This window comes from Benincasa hispida, chromosome 8 (genome assembly GCF_027475165.1).
Source record: "Benincasa hispida cultivar pf3 chromosome 8, pf3_genome.v1.1, whole genome shotgun sequence".
Lineage (NCBI taxonomy): Eukaryota > Viridiplantae > Streptophyta > Magnoliopsida > Cucurbitales > Cucurbitaceae > Benincasa > Benincasa hispida.
The window spans coordinates 16903091-16919210 of record NC_143485.1 but is presented as its reverse complement, the minus strand read 5'-3'; the positions used below and the strand labels follow the sequence as shown (position 1 = coordinate 16919210).

The 16120-nt window shown below is 31.2% G+C and overlaps 2 protein-coding genes and 1 long non-coding RNA gene across 3 annotated transcripts; 2 read left to right on the top strand and 1 right to left on the bottom strand.

Annotated features, from left to right (window-relative positions):
- Positions 1-1024: 1024 nt before the first annotated feature.
- Positions 1025-4916, top strand: LOC120083537 (pyruvate decarboxylase 2-like). Its single transcript, XM_039039332.2, has 6 exons — positions 1025-1567; positions 2156-2319; positions 2617-3267; positions 3403-3520; positions 4160-4348; positions 4477-4916. Exons 1-6 carry the CDS (start codon positions 1058-1060, stop codon positions 4645-4647), a joined length of 1803 nt encoding a protein of 600 aa, XP_038895260.2. The 5' UTR covers positions 1025-1057; the 3' UTR covers positions 4648-4916.
- A 4806-nt stretch (positions 4917-9722) lies between these two features.
- LOC120084240 (CHUP1-like protein) lies at positions 9723-13541 on the top strand. Its single transcript, XM_039040141.2, has 5 exons — positions 9723-10452; positions 10755-11071; positions 11176-11287; positions 12758-12889; positions 12966-13541. The coding sequence occupies exons 1-5, from the start codon at positions 9889-9891 to the stop codon at positions 13044-13046; spliced, it is 1206 nt and encodes a 401-aa protein (XP_038896069.1). The 5' UTR covers positions 9723-9888; the 3' UTR covers positions 13047-13541.
- Positions 13542-13964: 423 nt separating this feature from the next.
- On the bottom strand, positions 13965-14427 carry LOC120084241 (uncharacterized). Its single transcript, XR_005483598.2, has 2 exons — positions 14351-14427; positions 13965-14242 (listed from the first exon to the last, which is right to left on the bottom strand). It is a non-coding gene; the product is annotated as an uncharacterized LOC120084241 (long non-coding RNA).
- Between the last annotated feature and the right edge of the window lie 1693 nt (positions 14428-16120).

Here is a 16120-nt window from a genome sequence, read left to right as displayed (position 1 = left end):
TGTTCCCGAACTCTCACCTGGTTAGCAAACACCTGTGCTTGGTCATTCGGAAAACATATTCAAGAATTCCAACACTAATAATGACTAAAAAACTAGCTATTAAAAATAAAGAGAGATTGGCTATAATCCTAAATGAAAATAGGCTGATCAATTCTAAAAAACTCATTAACAAATCAATAAAAAAAAAATAAATTAACCGAAAATTAACAACTTGATTAATGTTAACTAAATCAAAATAAACTAGTCTATCATCTATTCTTGAAATAAATTGAAAGTTAGTCAATTAATTTTACATTATTACCAATACTTTAGACTTTTGGAATTTAATTTAGGTGCAACCACTAATAATTTATTGTGTTAATTTTCTTTTACTCCTTCAGTGACTAGTTTCATCCCATTGAAAACAAATTCATTACAACTCCACCGAACTAGAGACGAGAATATAAATGAAAACTAAGTTTAAAAAAAAAAACAAAAAAAATATTGGATGATATAATATTAAATTTGTCTTCACCTATGAGTTTAAATTTTTTGGTCAATTGGTGATTCAGATGGTATCAGAGTAAGTGGTTCAGAAGATACTATGTTCAACCCTCTACAATATTATTTTCTCTAATTAATATTGATTCTCTTCAACCATGAATTTAAGGTTTTGTGTGAAATGATAATTTAAAAAAGATAGAAAGCGAATTAAATTTAGAGTTTGATTAGACATCCCACTATCTCTCTCAAGGCAAATTGGCATCACCAAGAACACATCCCAATACATACAAGAATCGATTCAAAATTAGAAAGATTTGCCATTGGTTGTAGTTACCAAGAGGCATTGGCAGCCATGAAAATACAGTTTGAATTCAAGATTGAAATTCTATTCTTGTACTATTGCCACACACTTGAGTATTCCCAATAAAACATGGAAGAGAATTGGTCTTCCCCAAGCAAACCACAGCAACTATTTCCCCTACAAAATACCCTTATATAACACACTCTCCTCATTTCAATTTCCACACTTTCCTCTCATAGATCCATCTTTCTCTCCCCCATATCAAAACAACTTATGGATACCGTCATTGCAGCTCTTGATTCATGCAAGCCTTTCAACAACGACTTAGCATCCCTGCCTCAAAATGGTTCTCAGTCCCCGCCCTCCGGCATCGTATCCTCAGACGCCACGCTCGGTCGTCACCTCGCGCGACGCCTGGTCCAAATTGGAATTAGTGATGTATTCTCCGTTCCCGGTGACTTCAATCTAACGCTACTCGACCATCTCATTGCCGAGCCTGGACTCACCAACATTGGCTGTTGCAATGAACTCAATGCTGGCTATGCAGCCGATGGCTATGCGAGGCGTCGTGGGGTTGGTGCATGCGTTGTCACATTCACTGTTGGAGGGCTAAGTGTGTTGAACGCCATTGCTGGTGCTTATAGTGAAAATCTTCCTGTGATTTGTGTTGTTGGTGGCCCAAATACCAATGACTATGGAACCAGTAGGATTCTTCATCACACTATTGGATTGTCTGATTTCAGTCAAGAACTCAGATGCTTTCAAACTGTGACATGTTTTCAAGTGAGTTTTCTTTCTTTAGAACTAAGGACATGCTTACCAATCCGTAATAAAAATTGACATAATTGTAATTTTGAAACGCAATCGGATTAATCACCCTCCCATCTCAATTGGACAGCGTTCCTCGATTACAGACTTGGAAGTGAACCCCATATTTCATTATGAGTATGAAACATAACGGACGTAAACAAATGGACCCACTTTTCATATTGCACTTGATTTACCACATTTTCCCTAGAATAAACGTAGCCTATGAATGATATTAGCTAGACAACTAGATTGACACGATTTCTAAATGAGATTTGATCATACAATTTGGTTTGCTTGTGTTATATTAGAAATGCTATTTTTAATAATGGGCATGCATATGTTAATGTTGAGGATATCTCACAACGGATGAAAGCTAAAGAGACCTCATCACAATCTATTATTGGTCATGTAAAATAGTAAACATTATCATTCAATTGACATGTCACGTCATTATTTTATTGGATAGTATTTAACATACAAAGATTTTATATAGAATATCATATACAATATATTGTTGTTGATGACGATAACGACGATGACGAATTGACGATGATGATATAGGCTGTGATAAACAATATAGAAGAAGCTCATGCTCAAATTGACAAAGCCATATCAACTGCACTGATTGAAAGCAAACCTGTGTACCTCAGCATCAGTTGCAACTTACCTGGTATCCCTCACCCAACTTTCAGCAGAGACCCCATCCCATTTGCTATATCTCCAAGGTAAATTAGTGTTTTGTCCCTACATGTTTGTTTAAATGAAGAATTTTTATGTCTAATGCGTTTCTAAATGTTTAATTTTGTGTATATTACGAAACTATTACTATATTTTTATATGTTGTTGAAAAGGTTATGGACATATTTGAGAGAATAAAAAAATTCATAGATGTATTGAACACAGAATTGAAAGTTCAACAACTCATTAAGTATTCTCTAAAGTTTAAAAAATGTAAGAAGACAAAATTAAAAGCTCTTCTTTCTGACTCTTAAATTAAATTTACCATAATCTATTTCTTTCAGGGTGAGTAACAAGATGGGGCTCGAAGCAGCAGTAGAGGCCACAGTGTCGTTCCTCGACAAGGCGGTGAAGCCGGTGATGGTCGGTGGGCCAAAGCTCCGAGTGGCCAAGGCTTGCAACGAATTTGTTGAGTTGGCTGATGCATGTGGCTACGCGCTCGCCGTGATGCCATCAGCAAAAGGCTTGGTCCCAGAATACCACCCTCACTTCATTGGAACTTATTGGGGATCGGTTGGGACCGCCTTCTGCGGCGAAATCGTGGAATCAGCTGACGCATATCTATTCGTTGGTCCGATCTTCAACGACTACAGCTCCGTCGGCTACTCCCTCCTTTTGAAAAAAGAGAAAGCCATCATTGTGGAGCCTGACCGTGTGATGATAGCTAATGGCCCAACATTTGGTTGTATTCTAATGAAGGATTTTCTCAGAGAACTTGCAAAAAGACTTAAGAAAAACACAACAGCTTACGAGAATTACCACCGGATCTATGTGCCGGACGGCCAGCCGTTGAAATGCAAGCCCAATGAGCCTTTGAGAGTCAACATTTTGTTTCAGCATATACAGAAGATGTTGTCGGAGGAGATGGCGGTGATCGCGGAGACGGGAGACTCGTGGTTCAATTGTCAGAAGTTGAAGCTGCCAAAAGGATGCGGGTAAGTGGGCGACGAGAAATTATTTGAGATGACTAAAACAATGTGGCTAACGAGTTTATATGCATGCAATGCAATTGTTGCATGTATGAGAGAAAAAGTAAATTCTAAAAAGTTTTGTGGATTTGATTATTGCAGATATGAATTTCAGATGCAGTATGGTTCGATTGGATGGTCTGTCGGTGCGACGTTGGGATATGCTCAATCTGTTCCGAATAAGCGTGTAATTGCGTGCATTGGCGATGGAAGCTTTCAGGTTTTCTACACCTTTAGCTATCCTCTATGCTTAAATTTATACCTTCTCAACTAGATATGAATTCAAAAGTTTAGGCATGTCACCTTTGTCCTAAAGTTTCAAAACCACTCTAAAAATCCTTTAGAATTTTAAAGTAAAATCGAAACCTAAAAATAATGTGAAAATGATCATGAATAATATAATACTCGTGTTTGGGTCTCCAATTTATATTTCAAGTCTTAATTTTTGTCCAACATTCTAATTGATATCTACTTTAAATGTAGTTTTACAAAATAAAGTCTATCAAGGATAATTACAAACTTTTGACAGAATACGAGTACACCATATGAAAATAGAGAATCGTTGAAGCTATAGGTTCAAAAGCACTGAAAACCCGATGCTTTTAAAAGTTAACGTCGGAAAAAGTGTTTCTCCAATAGTGTATATCTATTGTGTATTCTCAAGAAAAGAGTACGTAACATCGAGAAAAATTAGGATTAACAATCTTTATTTACATATTTATAGAAAAATCACTTTTTTTTCTTTTTTTTATAATTTAGCCATGGATTAACCATTTTTATTTACATATTTATAGCTTTTGTTGAAAAACTTATTCAAAACCTTCACTTATATTAATTGGCGTTAAATTTGGGTATTTAGGTGACAGCACAAGATGTATCAACCATGATTAGGTGTCAACAAAAGACCATAATCTTCTTAATCAACAATGGAGGTTACACTATTGAAGTCGAAATTCATGATGGACCTTACAACGTTATCAAGAATTGGAATTACACTGCCTTAGTCGATGCAATCCACAATGGTGAAGGCAAATGTTGGACTACAAACGTAATTGAATTTACAACTTTACTCCTTCAACTTTTTAAATTTTTATCTATTTAATCTCTAAACTTTAAAAAGTGTTTAGTACGTCTCTAAACTTTTCAATTTTTTCATTCATGCCCTTTGATTATTAGGTGCGTACTGAGGAAGAACTCATTGAAGCGATCAGTATTGCGACGGAAAAGAAGAGTGATTCTTTGTGTTTTATTGAAGTTGTTGTTCATAAAGATGATACAAGTAAAGAGTTGCTCGAGTGGGGATCAAGAGTTTGTGCTGCAAACAGTCGTCTTCCAAATCCTCAATGAATGATAAGCCTAGATAATGAGAGTCCTAGTGAAGAAATTGAATAATAATGGATTAAGATTAAAGAAATATAAGTGAATTTGAATGAGTTTTTTCTGTTTTTTTTTTTTTTTAATGAGTTTACTCATTCAATTTAATCGGAAAAATTTGGTGAAGTTTATGTTATGAAAGTTAATTAATATAATTGAAAGTGATTATGTGGTTAGTAATATGTAACATTTTTACATTGTCTTATTTATATAATTACATGCAATATATTTATTTTTATGCATCTTTTATTTATTGTGGTGAAAGACTAATAAAAGTATCATTACAACAATATTTTTTTTATTAAAAAAACAAACAAAACTAGAAATAAGATATGCCCAAAAGGCACAGCCCAGGATCTCCCAAAAATAAAAGGAGAAAGCCAACTAAGAGATAAATTCTCCCATAAATAGAAGAGAAAAAAAATTAACATCATGTTGGATACTATTTGATTTTTGAAAAATAGACTTCTTTTTATTTTACAATTTATTTTCTGTGATTTTCATTTTTTTTTCCCTAATAATTAGTATTCTTAGTCAAATTTTAAAGACAAATAAGTTTCTAAAAAGTATTTTTAATTTCAAAACTTGACTTGATTTTTAAAAACGTTCTTATAAAATAAATAATAAATAAATAAAGAAGTTGATAGATAGAAGTAATGTATATAAATTTAATTTAGAAAAACTAAAGCCCTGTTTAGTACAATTTGAATTTTTTTTTTTTTAACTAAGCTTGTATACACTACTTTCACCTTCAAATTTCTTCATTTGTTATCTACTCTTTCCCAATAGTTTAAACAACCAAGTCAAAATTTGAAAACTAAAAAAATATGTTTTAAAAATTTGTTTTGTTTTTTAATTTGACTAAGAATTCAACCATTGTAATTAAGAAATATGTAAATCATTCTAAGAAATAGAGAGGAAATAAGATTAATTTTCAAAAAAATAAAATGATTATCAAACGAAACCTAAATAATCATTAAAAGAGGTCTAAAAATTTAGATTGTGTTTGGAACTCTTACAAAAACGAAAGTACATGTCTTAAAAAAAAACAAAACAAAAAAAAACAAAAATAATAAGAATGAGGGATTCTAACACTTCTGGGTCACTAACCCATAATATTATAAGTCATTTGAATTATGTTTATTTTAACTTGTTATCAAAAGGTTGATAGATTATTGAATTATTGCTTTAATAACATATTTGACATATGGATATGTTATTCTCATGCTACATGAAAAAGAACTAGTACATCATCAAAATTCATCTCTTCTAAGCATGTATGTCCACATGTTCAAATACATTAACAAAATAATAATTTAAATATACATTAGTTGTTAATTTTTTTATTAAAAAAAAAAATCAATATATACTTTAGTTGTTTAAAGATTAAAGACTAGATTGAAAATTACCATAAAGTATATGGAGTATTTGATATATTTAGCCATTTGTAATTCAATAAAATAGAATACATAAAAATAAATAAATAAATAAGTGGTTCATGTAGAAAAGTAGCTAATTCAATTATTTAATATATGAAATATAATATTGTGTGAGGTTTGTTATGTTTATGGGACATACTAGAATAAATGTAACACCACCCACCAATAAAATTTTGTTGATTTTCTTGGTTTGATTATTCATACATCACAACCTTCAAAAATGTATTATTATTAAAAATAAACCTTCAACATTTAATGATTATGAGCTTTCCCTAATTGATGGGGAAATCAAACCAAGACCCAAAAAAATGGCACTTTCAATGCCCATGTGCCCTCCAACAAAGCAAAGCAACCTCTCTACAACAATATCTATGCTCAACTAGCTTCTTCAAAAGCCATTTAAGCCCATGGCACCAAATTAATTAAATTATGATATGTCTCAAAATAAATCTTTCTTTTTTAATAATCGTTCAACTATTTATTCTGGTTAAAATGAGTTTATCACAATATTAATCGATATAATCTCCTTTTCTAAAAGTCTAAAGTTCAATCTCCTGTCTATTCAAAAAAAATTATTCACTGGTATATATTAGTAAAGTTTGAATTTATGTCTTTCTTTTTCCATAAAAATTATGTATATTAAAAAAAAAACAATTAAAGTAAGACATAAATTAGAAATGGATGTACTTTTTAAAATAATTTATGGTAAATATATTTTAGAAAAAAAAACGGTTAATATTAAGTAAACTAGCCTTGGACAAACTTAAAAATAATAAAAATAAAGCACTTTACCTTATTTGATAAATGAATATTAAATTGTTATGATCTTAGTTCTAATAACTAAAGTAAGGAGAACATCAAATTTTCATGGCTATTTTTATAATAATTTTCAATTTTTTAAGAATTGTTTATAATTTTATAGGTTTTCGATTTAATTTATATTTTGTTTGTTCTAGATTATTCATTAGATATAAAATAACTATATGCAATTTAATTTTTTTAACAAAAACCCTATGGCGAGAAAAATATATATATCATATGAATTATCAAGAGAATTAAACTACACCATTCGAGTAAGCGATAGATATAAAAGACATACTACTTTTCTTTTACTCGAGAAAACAACAAAAGATTTGTGTATCATATAATTTGATCACTAGATTTATAGTTTGTCAAGAGTATGCATATAAATATAAATTTGAGTTTGTGTAAATAAATATATATCTTATTAATTGTGTATACAACTTGAGATGTGAGGAAACACAACATTTAACTTTTTGAATATCAAACCATTTTGGGGAAAAAAAGGTTTAATAAGAAAATGTGAATTAAGGAGTTGAATTAATTATTTTGGTGACATGTAATTATCCCAAATCCTTTTCTTTTACATTGATATTTCACTATCAACAATTTATGTGCCATTCAAACTTTGTTCTCTTACTTTCTTCCTTTTTCCCCTTTGCTTAAAAATAAAATAAAAATCTTCAAAAAACTCAATTTCATAAAGTGCCTCAAACATGACCTACAAAACCGACCAAATTTCCTATATATATATATATATATATATATATATATATATATAATATATATTATATACTTTATATATGTTTATAAGCATTTCAAAACTACTTTAAATGGCATTTAAACATTCATGTATGTTTGTTCTACATATAAATTTGTCACCAAAAGTTTGTAAGATAAATTTATAGGATTGTTTATCCCAAGTGGTCGGAGTCAAAAAGTTGTCAGAGTAAGGTTGAGTAAGGTTGTCAGCTCCACTCCTTGTTTGGTCTAAAGAATGTGTGAACCTCACGATTAACAAACATCAATTTTATGTTTTATTGACTCTATAGGCCCCACAACGTCAAAATTCTCCATACGTCATAGCTACACTCTTTGCCCCAAATACGACTAAGTAATCTTATAAGCATACCCATATCTATTCCCTCAAATTCGCACCTTTATACCTATATTATAATATTTTCTAAACTGCACTTTAAATACAAACTTTCAATTACTTGCAACTATCTTTAACGAAGTCTTCAAAACGTTTTTTTCCTGAATATTTCTAACCATCCACGCAACTCATCAACGAATGCGACGAAAGATATATTAGACTTGAGGGAGGAACTTGAGTAATTTTAGGGTAAATGAAAACATAGGTTAAAATGTTATAAATGTTGTACCTAACTTAACATGTCTTGTTAAAGACAACCATCACTTTTATGGCATGCCATAAAGGGTAGGGAACTTGTCACCTACAATGCCCATGCATTGAAACTTCAAAATTAGAGTTTTTTTAATATATATATTATTATTATTATTATTTCTATTTCTCAATTTAAGATAAACTGTCTATTCTTGAGAAATAACTCTTAGGATAATTTATCTTGAGGGTAAATAAAAAATCTTATTTTGTTAACATTTCTTAAAAACACAAATTTTATAACACATTTGTTCTAACTTAGCCTTCGGGGCTCCTAGGAAATTTGATTAGGTAGCATAGGTTTTTTTTTTTTTATGTTTATTATCTTCATAAAACTATTACAACTATGTGGTAATTATTTGTTTAAATTACTATTTTTAATTAACACGTCCAAAAGTAAAAGTACCATATATAAATTTTCAAAATACGTACATATATTTTCGATTCTTAGATTTTTTTCACTCTATATATGATTGAACTAAAGAAAAATCTTAAACTTTTAAAAAGCATGTAAGATTTATTAAACAATATTTGGTTTAAAAACCTATTAACAAAAAGATTAAAAAATAATGAGATACCTATTCTATTAAAAAAGAAAAAAGAAAGAAAAAAAGAAAGATACCTATTAGATTTTCAGTTACCTTGAATTCTTAATTTTAGATTACAAGCTTTAAAGTTTCGGGGTTTTATCAAATGATTTTAAAGTTTCTCATATATCCTTAAATTTAGTTTTTTTTTATTTTATTATACACAAAAATAAAACTCATAGATCATATTATTAGATGCTTATACATAAAGGATTAAAGTTTATATAGACTTCCCTTTGTTATCTATCTATGTGTACAAAATTTCAATTGGAATAAATTTTCTAGACGTTAAAATAAGTTTAACTCAATCGTAATTGATATAATGCTTCTCTCTTGAGGGCAGGGATTTGATCTCCTACATTTCAGTACTTAAAAAACCTTTAAAAGAGGATTCTTTCTAACGTAACCAAATCATGAAGGGGTAAATAGCCATGATTAAACATAGATTTACAATGTCGAAAACACTCTCATAAAAAAAGAAAATAATAATAATAATAATTTTTTAAAAAAATCTCTCTTTTCCTTGACGGTAAATTGTGATAAAAAATAATACTAACGTATTATTTCTATCAAAATATTAACATTTTCATTGATATTTCTATATTTCAGTAAATTTGACAAATGATTACAAATGTCATTAACACAAGAAGTGAATCGCCATTTCATTGGTAAGAAAAATACATTAAACATAGAAAATAAACAAGGTTTGTTTATTATAGTATTATTACTATTTGAATTTTTGTATGTAAGTTGTTTCCATAATATTTGTATTGAGATTTCTACTAATATATCTACATATTAAACTTTGAGTAAAACATTTTACTAAAGGGCAGTACATGGAATATATATATATGCCATTCTTACAATGTAAGCAAGAAGAAGAACTTGAAATAATAAATGAGCCCAAAAAATCGAGCAATTTGTAATAGCTTTGGCTTCTCCTTTAGCCCATTTATTAAAAAAATCTCAAAATCAAAGGAGAATGCCAAAGGAAGAAGATGAAGAATTGGCTATGGAGATCAATTACTTGAAAAAAGAATTGGAAATTTCTCTACAAAAATCAAATTTTCTCGAGAATGAAAATCAAGAACTCAGACAAGAATTGGGTCGATTGAAATCCCAGATTCAGTCTTTGAAAGCTCACAACAATGAGAGAAAATCCATTCTCTGGAAGAAATTTCATTCTTCCATGGACGTCGCCGTCGCCGGAGCTGACTCGCGGCCGCCTAGTCCGGCAGCGGCGGCGGGAGAGAAACGGGAGACGACCAAATCGCAGAAACAGAGTAGTTGGGGTGATGTGAAAGAGAATCAGAGAATGATGGTGGCACCGGCATTGGCGCCGCCGCCTCCGCCGCCACTTCCGACGAAGCTGCTCGGAGGATCAAAGGCAGTGAGGCGAGTTCCGGAAGTGTTGGAGTTGTACCGTACGCTGACGAAAAGGGATGCACAGAAGGAAAATAAGGCCACACACGGCGGAGTTCCGACGGTGGCGTTCACCAAAAACATGATTGGCGAAATCGAAAACCGATCAGCCTATCTATCGGCGGTATGCATTTATAATTTAGGGATGTTTATGGTATGACATACAAAAAATCTAAATAGCAAATTGAATTTTATATTTCATAGAGTTGTACTGGTGTAGGTATATATTATTGGTGTATGATTTTATAAATAGAGACATAACTTGAAGTTTAACGAAAATTTTAATAACTTAAAAGTTCAGGTGGTTCAAATTTAGAAGAGTTTTATCTTTAGTTAAAGTTTTAATTAAAAGACTTGATCGAAAATTAAGATCAAAGACCAAAAAATGAGAAGTGAGTAAAAGATTAGAGACAAAACAAATGACAGATAAAATCAGAAGTGGAAACACATGGAGAGTTTGTGAACTGGTTGATCAAAGAAGTAGAAGCTGCAGCACCAAGAGACATATCAGAGGTGGAGAGGTTTGTGAAGTGGGTGGACGTGAAGTTGGGGTCGCTGGTGGACGAGAGGGCAGTGTTGAAGCACTTCCCGCGGTGGCCAGAGGCGAAAGCGGATGCATTGCGGGAGGCGGCATTCAGCTATAGAGACCTGAAGAGGCTGGAGAATGAAGTGTGTATGTTTAGAGACAATGCAAAGGAGGAGGTGAATGTTGTGTTGAAGAGAGCTCAAGCATTGCAAGACAGGCGAGAATGTACAATCAATGTGTTGTATTATTTGTTTTAGTAAGTTGGTTTGAATGATAAATTATTATGAGAAGGTTCCTTTTTTTTTTATTGAAATTGTGCAGGGTGGAGCAGAGTGTGAGCAACCTGGAGAAGACCAGGGAGTTCAATTCTAAGAAGTATCAACGTTTTCAAATCCCCTCACAATGGATGTTTGATTCCGCTTTGCCGGCTCAGGTACGCCACAAAATCTTTCCCTTTCATCCATATGTTTTAACATTTACATTCTTAATTTCCATTATACACTAAATATTCTTTTCCATCTTTATTCTTAATTTATGTTAATAAAAGAATTATAATTAATTTAGTTTCACTTTTAAAATTAAATTTAGAATTTCACTTCTTTATTATTTTTAATTATAAAACTTCATGTTAATGATTGAAAGTGGGCATTTAATGAAAAATTTAAGTTAAAAATGTAAAATTTTGAAGTTTTGGGACCAGATTGAAACAAAGCTCAGATATCAATAATGAAATTATATAACTTTTTGAAACTTTAAATTGAAATATGACTAAAAGCTTAAGAACCAAATGTTTACCATTTTAAAACTTAGTGACCAAACATAAACTAGATTTAAATAGTATTTTTTTAAAAAAAATTATAAAAAGTAAAAATTCATATTAATAAATGATTATTTTATATTTTTTAAACAACCAACATTATTGTTTATGTTATATATATTAATGAGTACACGAACATAACCCATGGAATAAAACACTAATTATCAACCCTTTAATCTTTGTCTACAATTAAAGCCGACATTTGTAACAAAATTTAACCATTTTCATTTCCACCAGAATCACTTCTAAATCACATGTTTCACCCTTAAAAGTATATACAATATTTAATACATTTTAATTTCTAAATTTATGAATTTAAGTTAAAATTTATTTCATGAATCTATTTTAATCAAATTTTAAGAATTATAAATTATATAATAAGTCCATTTTAGTTAACATATGTAAAATAACCAACCTGTTGTCTTGTACGCTAATTTACCAAACACTGATTCAGTTAATTTTACTAAAAGAATAATTACCGATGATTATTTTAAAAGCTAGAGCAGAAAGAAGTCTAAATTATAAATTCAATAGTTGAAATTTGTGTCATTTTGGTCAATAAAAGCTTAGATATACAATTTAAAATTATAAATAATGCATCAGTTCATTTTTAAAATTTTCACAATCGCCAAAACCTTTCAAGACAAAATCAAATTGTTCAACCCAAAGTACAAAAAAAAATGAAATAGATACAAATATCTATTTTAACCAAAAAATTAAATTAAGGGTTCAAATCTTAAACTAGACGCAACGAAATTTTTTTTTTTTTAATTATTAAGCTTAAAGGCATAAAAAAAACTCCAAAATTCAAACTAAATTGAAATTAAAGTCAATTTTGGACTAATCGGGGCAACCACCAGATTGATAGTGAGTGGTAACCATAAAAACTAATTGAATTTTCTTAAAATAAAAGCCAATTATCAAATTTCAATATTAAATTAATAATAAAGCTAATACAATATCTGAAAAATCATCAATACACCAAAAGATTACACTCATTTAGGGTAAAAATTCAAAACACAACATCAGTAACCTATATTGTAATATATGAGACCAATAAAAAGGCCCAACTCGGCGTTGTTGCAGATGAAGTTGAGCTCATTGAGGCTGGGAAAGGAATGCATGCTAAGGATAACAAGAGAAATTCGATCAATCGAAACCCCACAAGCAGAAAACCTTTTCCTTCAAGGGGTTCGCTTCGCTTACAGGGTCCATCAGGTAAAGCAGAATGATAAACTTAACCTGCTGGTCACATAACTATTCGACCATGACTAACCACCCGAACCAAATTCAGTTTGCAGGTGGTTTCGATTCGGAGGCTACAGTGGTTTTTGAAGAACTGAAGAAAGCTGGGCTGAGCAGTCAAAGAAAATAGGATCTTATGATAAATTATAGAGAATGAATCTTTTATCAGCTGTTGCCAACTCCAATGGAGCACATTCAGCTAGATGATGTAATACAAATGCTTGAATGGGTGTTCTATATATACATAATCATCAATTCTATTGCAGTTTATATAAACCATAGCAAGGACAGGGCGGATCGGCATAACTAGACTTGGCTCTATCAAAAAGAAGTAATTAAACACCTAGAGAAACCATTCAATGGGTCCTAACCAAAACATGAAGAGGCAAGTTTTCATTAGAACAAAGTTCTAGATTATTCTATAATGTGGTATTGGGATTCAACCCCCAAATATCCAAGCATCCTAATGCCTATTTTCTTTTAGGATCTGTTTGGAAGGCTGTAATGGGTTTGTAATGAGTTGTAATTCCAAGCCTACGTTTAGATTGAGGGGGCTTTGGGCCTGGTTTTCATGTAATCACTATTACATTCCCCTATGTTTTGAATCCAACCCTCTTTTTCACTCCCTGCCCTCTTATCATAATCTTGATTCTTAATAATCATGACCACAAACAAATTGGGTCTCGAGAATTTAATAGTTGGGCAACGATTCCTTTCTCGAAAACAAGAAAAGCTAGGTAAATCAACTTGATGTTTCCACAAAATCACAAAAGAAAATATTAGAATCAAAATGCAGGGCGATGCAATAAAGAATCATTGAGAAAAGGAAACCCATCTAGAAGGTTTATTAATGGGAAGTTTATCTGTCATACAGCTCCTAATCACCAACTACACTTCTAAATTTAAACACATCCAGAAGATGAACAATGGCTCAGGTTTAAAGATAACCGAGAAAGCTAAGCAACGGTATTCATTCAGGAAGGCAAAAGCTAATTAATCAGACTATTGCAGCAGAATTTAATGAATGAATGCTTTGACATGGCCATCATTAGAACAAATATATAGCATATAAAAATCACTAGATAAAAACTGTAAAGCTGGAAAACCAGTTCTGGATTAAAGACAACAAAATGTATCGATCACAGAGCAATTTAGAAACAATTCAAAACGGTTACGCAAGAAAAATAACTAAGATAACATAAAGAAATCTAAACAGTAACCAAAACCCTAGGTCCGAAACCATCCCTCAGAAAACGGCCACTACTTAGATCTCTGCCTCATCTTTCGGCGCTTTCTCTTCAACCTCCTCATTCTCTTCTTCTTCCACTGACAGAAAACGAAAATCCCAAAATGTTAGAGCCAATGAAGCATCTCGAAAAAGATGTTGAAGCTGAAAACAAGCTGAATCTATTAATGAATCTTGACAACAATTACCTTAGCTCTCATGGCGACGCTGCGAAAAAAGTTCGAGTGCTCTCTGTCAAGTGAGCGTCTCCAAATTCAGACGAACGGCAGAGGGAAGAAGCTGGAGACAGTAGAATCAACTTATGAAATGAGATAATGCTATATTTATATGCAAACCCTAAATCTAATTGGGCCGAAAATTGCAAACAGATTGAAGAATCCGGCCCATTAAGTGTTTAGTAAATATTATTCACTATTGAGATATTTAGCTACTAGCAAGACAATTTATTGTAAAAATTTGGTACTAATTTGGACAAATTATAAGATTAAAGCTCATTTTATTCACCAAACTTTTAAAATATAAGATAACTAAGTTTTGATTCTTGAATTTTCATTTGATAATTGTTTTAATTTTTTATTTATTTTTTACTTAATTTAAAGGGGCGGATCTATGTTGGGGTCAAGAGTGCGTGCCCTTATGAACTTATCTCGTATCTGTTTTTTTTGTTTATAAGAAATTAATATTGGTTTCTTTTCATTTATATCATTGTGGTCGATTCATAGTCTATTGACCGACGTGACACTAATATGTCCTAAGTTCTGAGTCCATTTTTTGTCTACATTTGCAATTTCTTTATTGTTTGTTTGTATAATTTTACACTATATGTGCACATGTTGGGGTGACATAAGAAGCTTCCCAGTTGTGGGCCTTTCTTTTATGTTTTCCTTGGAGTTATGGAGAAACATGTGATGAATAGAATTTCTTAATTTTCTCTCCTGAATTTTCTTCCATACAAACTAAAGGATTTGAAGAAGTACATTAGAATATTTAAGATTAAAAAGAAAAACAAACAAACAAACATCATTAAAGTTAGAAAGCAGCCACAAAAAAAAAAATCTCCATGAAAAATAGAGGATACCCAACTAAAGTAAACAACATTCCAACAGACGCCACGACCTTCCTCCTCAGAAGAAGGATCGTAAGGATCAAAAGACACCTCGTCAAAACGCTTAAAATCGATGAATTCATGGTTAGGAAGCTGAAATTATGAATTCCAAGAAGTTTTATTCAAATTCTTTAATGGTGGAAAAACGAACAAAAAAAATTGTTCCCCTTTTGGCGGTTGTCTCATGATCCCGACACTAGCTAAAATTGGCTTTAAAGGAGTGAATTCGTATAGCAAAAACATTCAGCTCACGAAGGTTATCTTTGAATTAGAATGCTTGGAAAAAGCGATAAATGTAGTAACAAAGTCTCTTCTTCACTTAATAAAAGTTTGAGCTGGTCGACGGAGATTTGGGATATGGCGAGCTCTTTCGAGGAAGTTTGGTTCGTCGCTCATACAAGTCCCAATTTCTTAACTAATTGTATTTCTAAGGAACCTAGAATTCATTGTCTCTCGAGTTTTTGGTCTTTAATTTCTTTATTGAGTTTTAATATAAAATTGTCAGAAATAACACATTCAACTTTTCATCTTTCAAAATTAACACGCTTTTTTGAAAAATCGTTAAACTAGTTGGATCGCGAACGAGATCGACCACCCAGATTTTAAAAATTTTACTTTTTCTAACTTATCGATTATTTTTACTCTTTGGGTGTACATCGACATCCATATTTTAGTAATTTTTTTTCAAATATTAGACAATTTATCCAAATCTTATATATTTTCAAATTTTCTCCAAATTCGGTTATCTTTACCGAATAATATATTCAATTCTTATGTAAATTTAAGTCAATTTTTGTTTCATCATTATATGAATTTCTAAATTTCTAAATGAATTTACCAATTATATTTTTTC

Excerpts from the sequence above, each read along its gene's own strand:
- LOC120083537 (XM_039039332.2), top strand. The coding sequence starts at position 1,058 with ATGGATACCGTCATTGCAGCTCTTGATTCATGCAAGCCTTTCAACAAC. Across the intron at positions 1,568-2,155 it reads AAACTGTGACATGTTTTCAA|GCTGTGATAAACAATATAGA; the intron begins GTGAGTTTTCTT and ends ATGATGATATAG. Across the intron at positions 2,320-2,616 it reads CCATTTGCTATATCTCCAAG|GGTGAGTAACAAGATGGGGC; the intron begins GTAAATTAGTGT and ends TATTTCTTTCAG.
- LOC120084240 (XM_039040141.2), top strand. The coding sequence starts at position 9,889 with ATGCCAAAGGAAGAAGATGAAGAATTGGCTATGGAGATCAATTACTTG. Across the intron at positions 10,453-10,754 it reads GATCAGCCTATCTATCGGCG|ATAAAATCAGAAGTGGAAAC; the intron begins GTATGCATTTAT and ends AACAAATGACAG. Across the intron at positions 12,890-12,965 it reads TCGCTTACAGGGTCCATCAG|TTTGCAGGTGGTTTCGATTC; the intron begins GTAAAGCAGAAT and ends AACCAAATTCAG.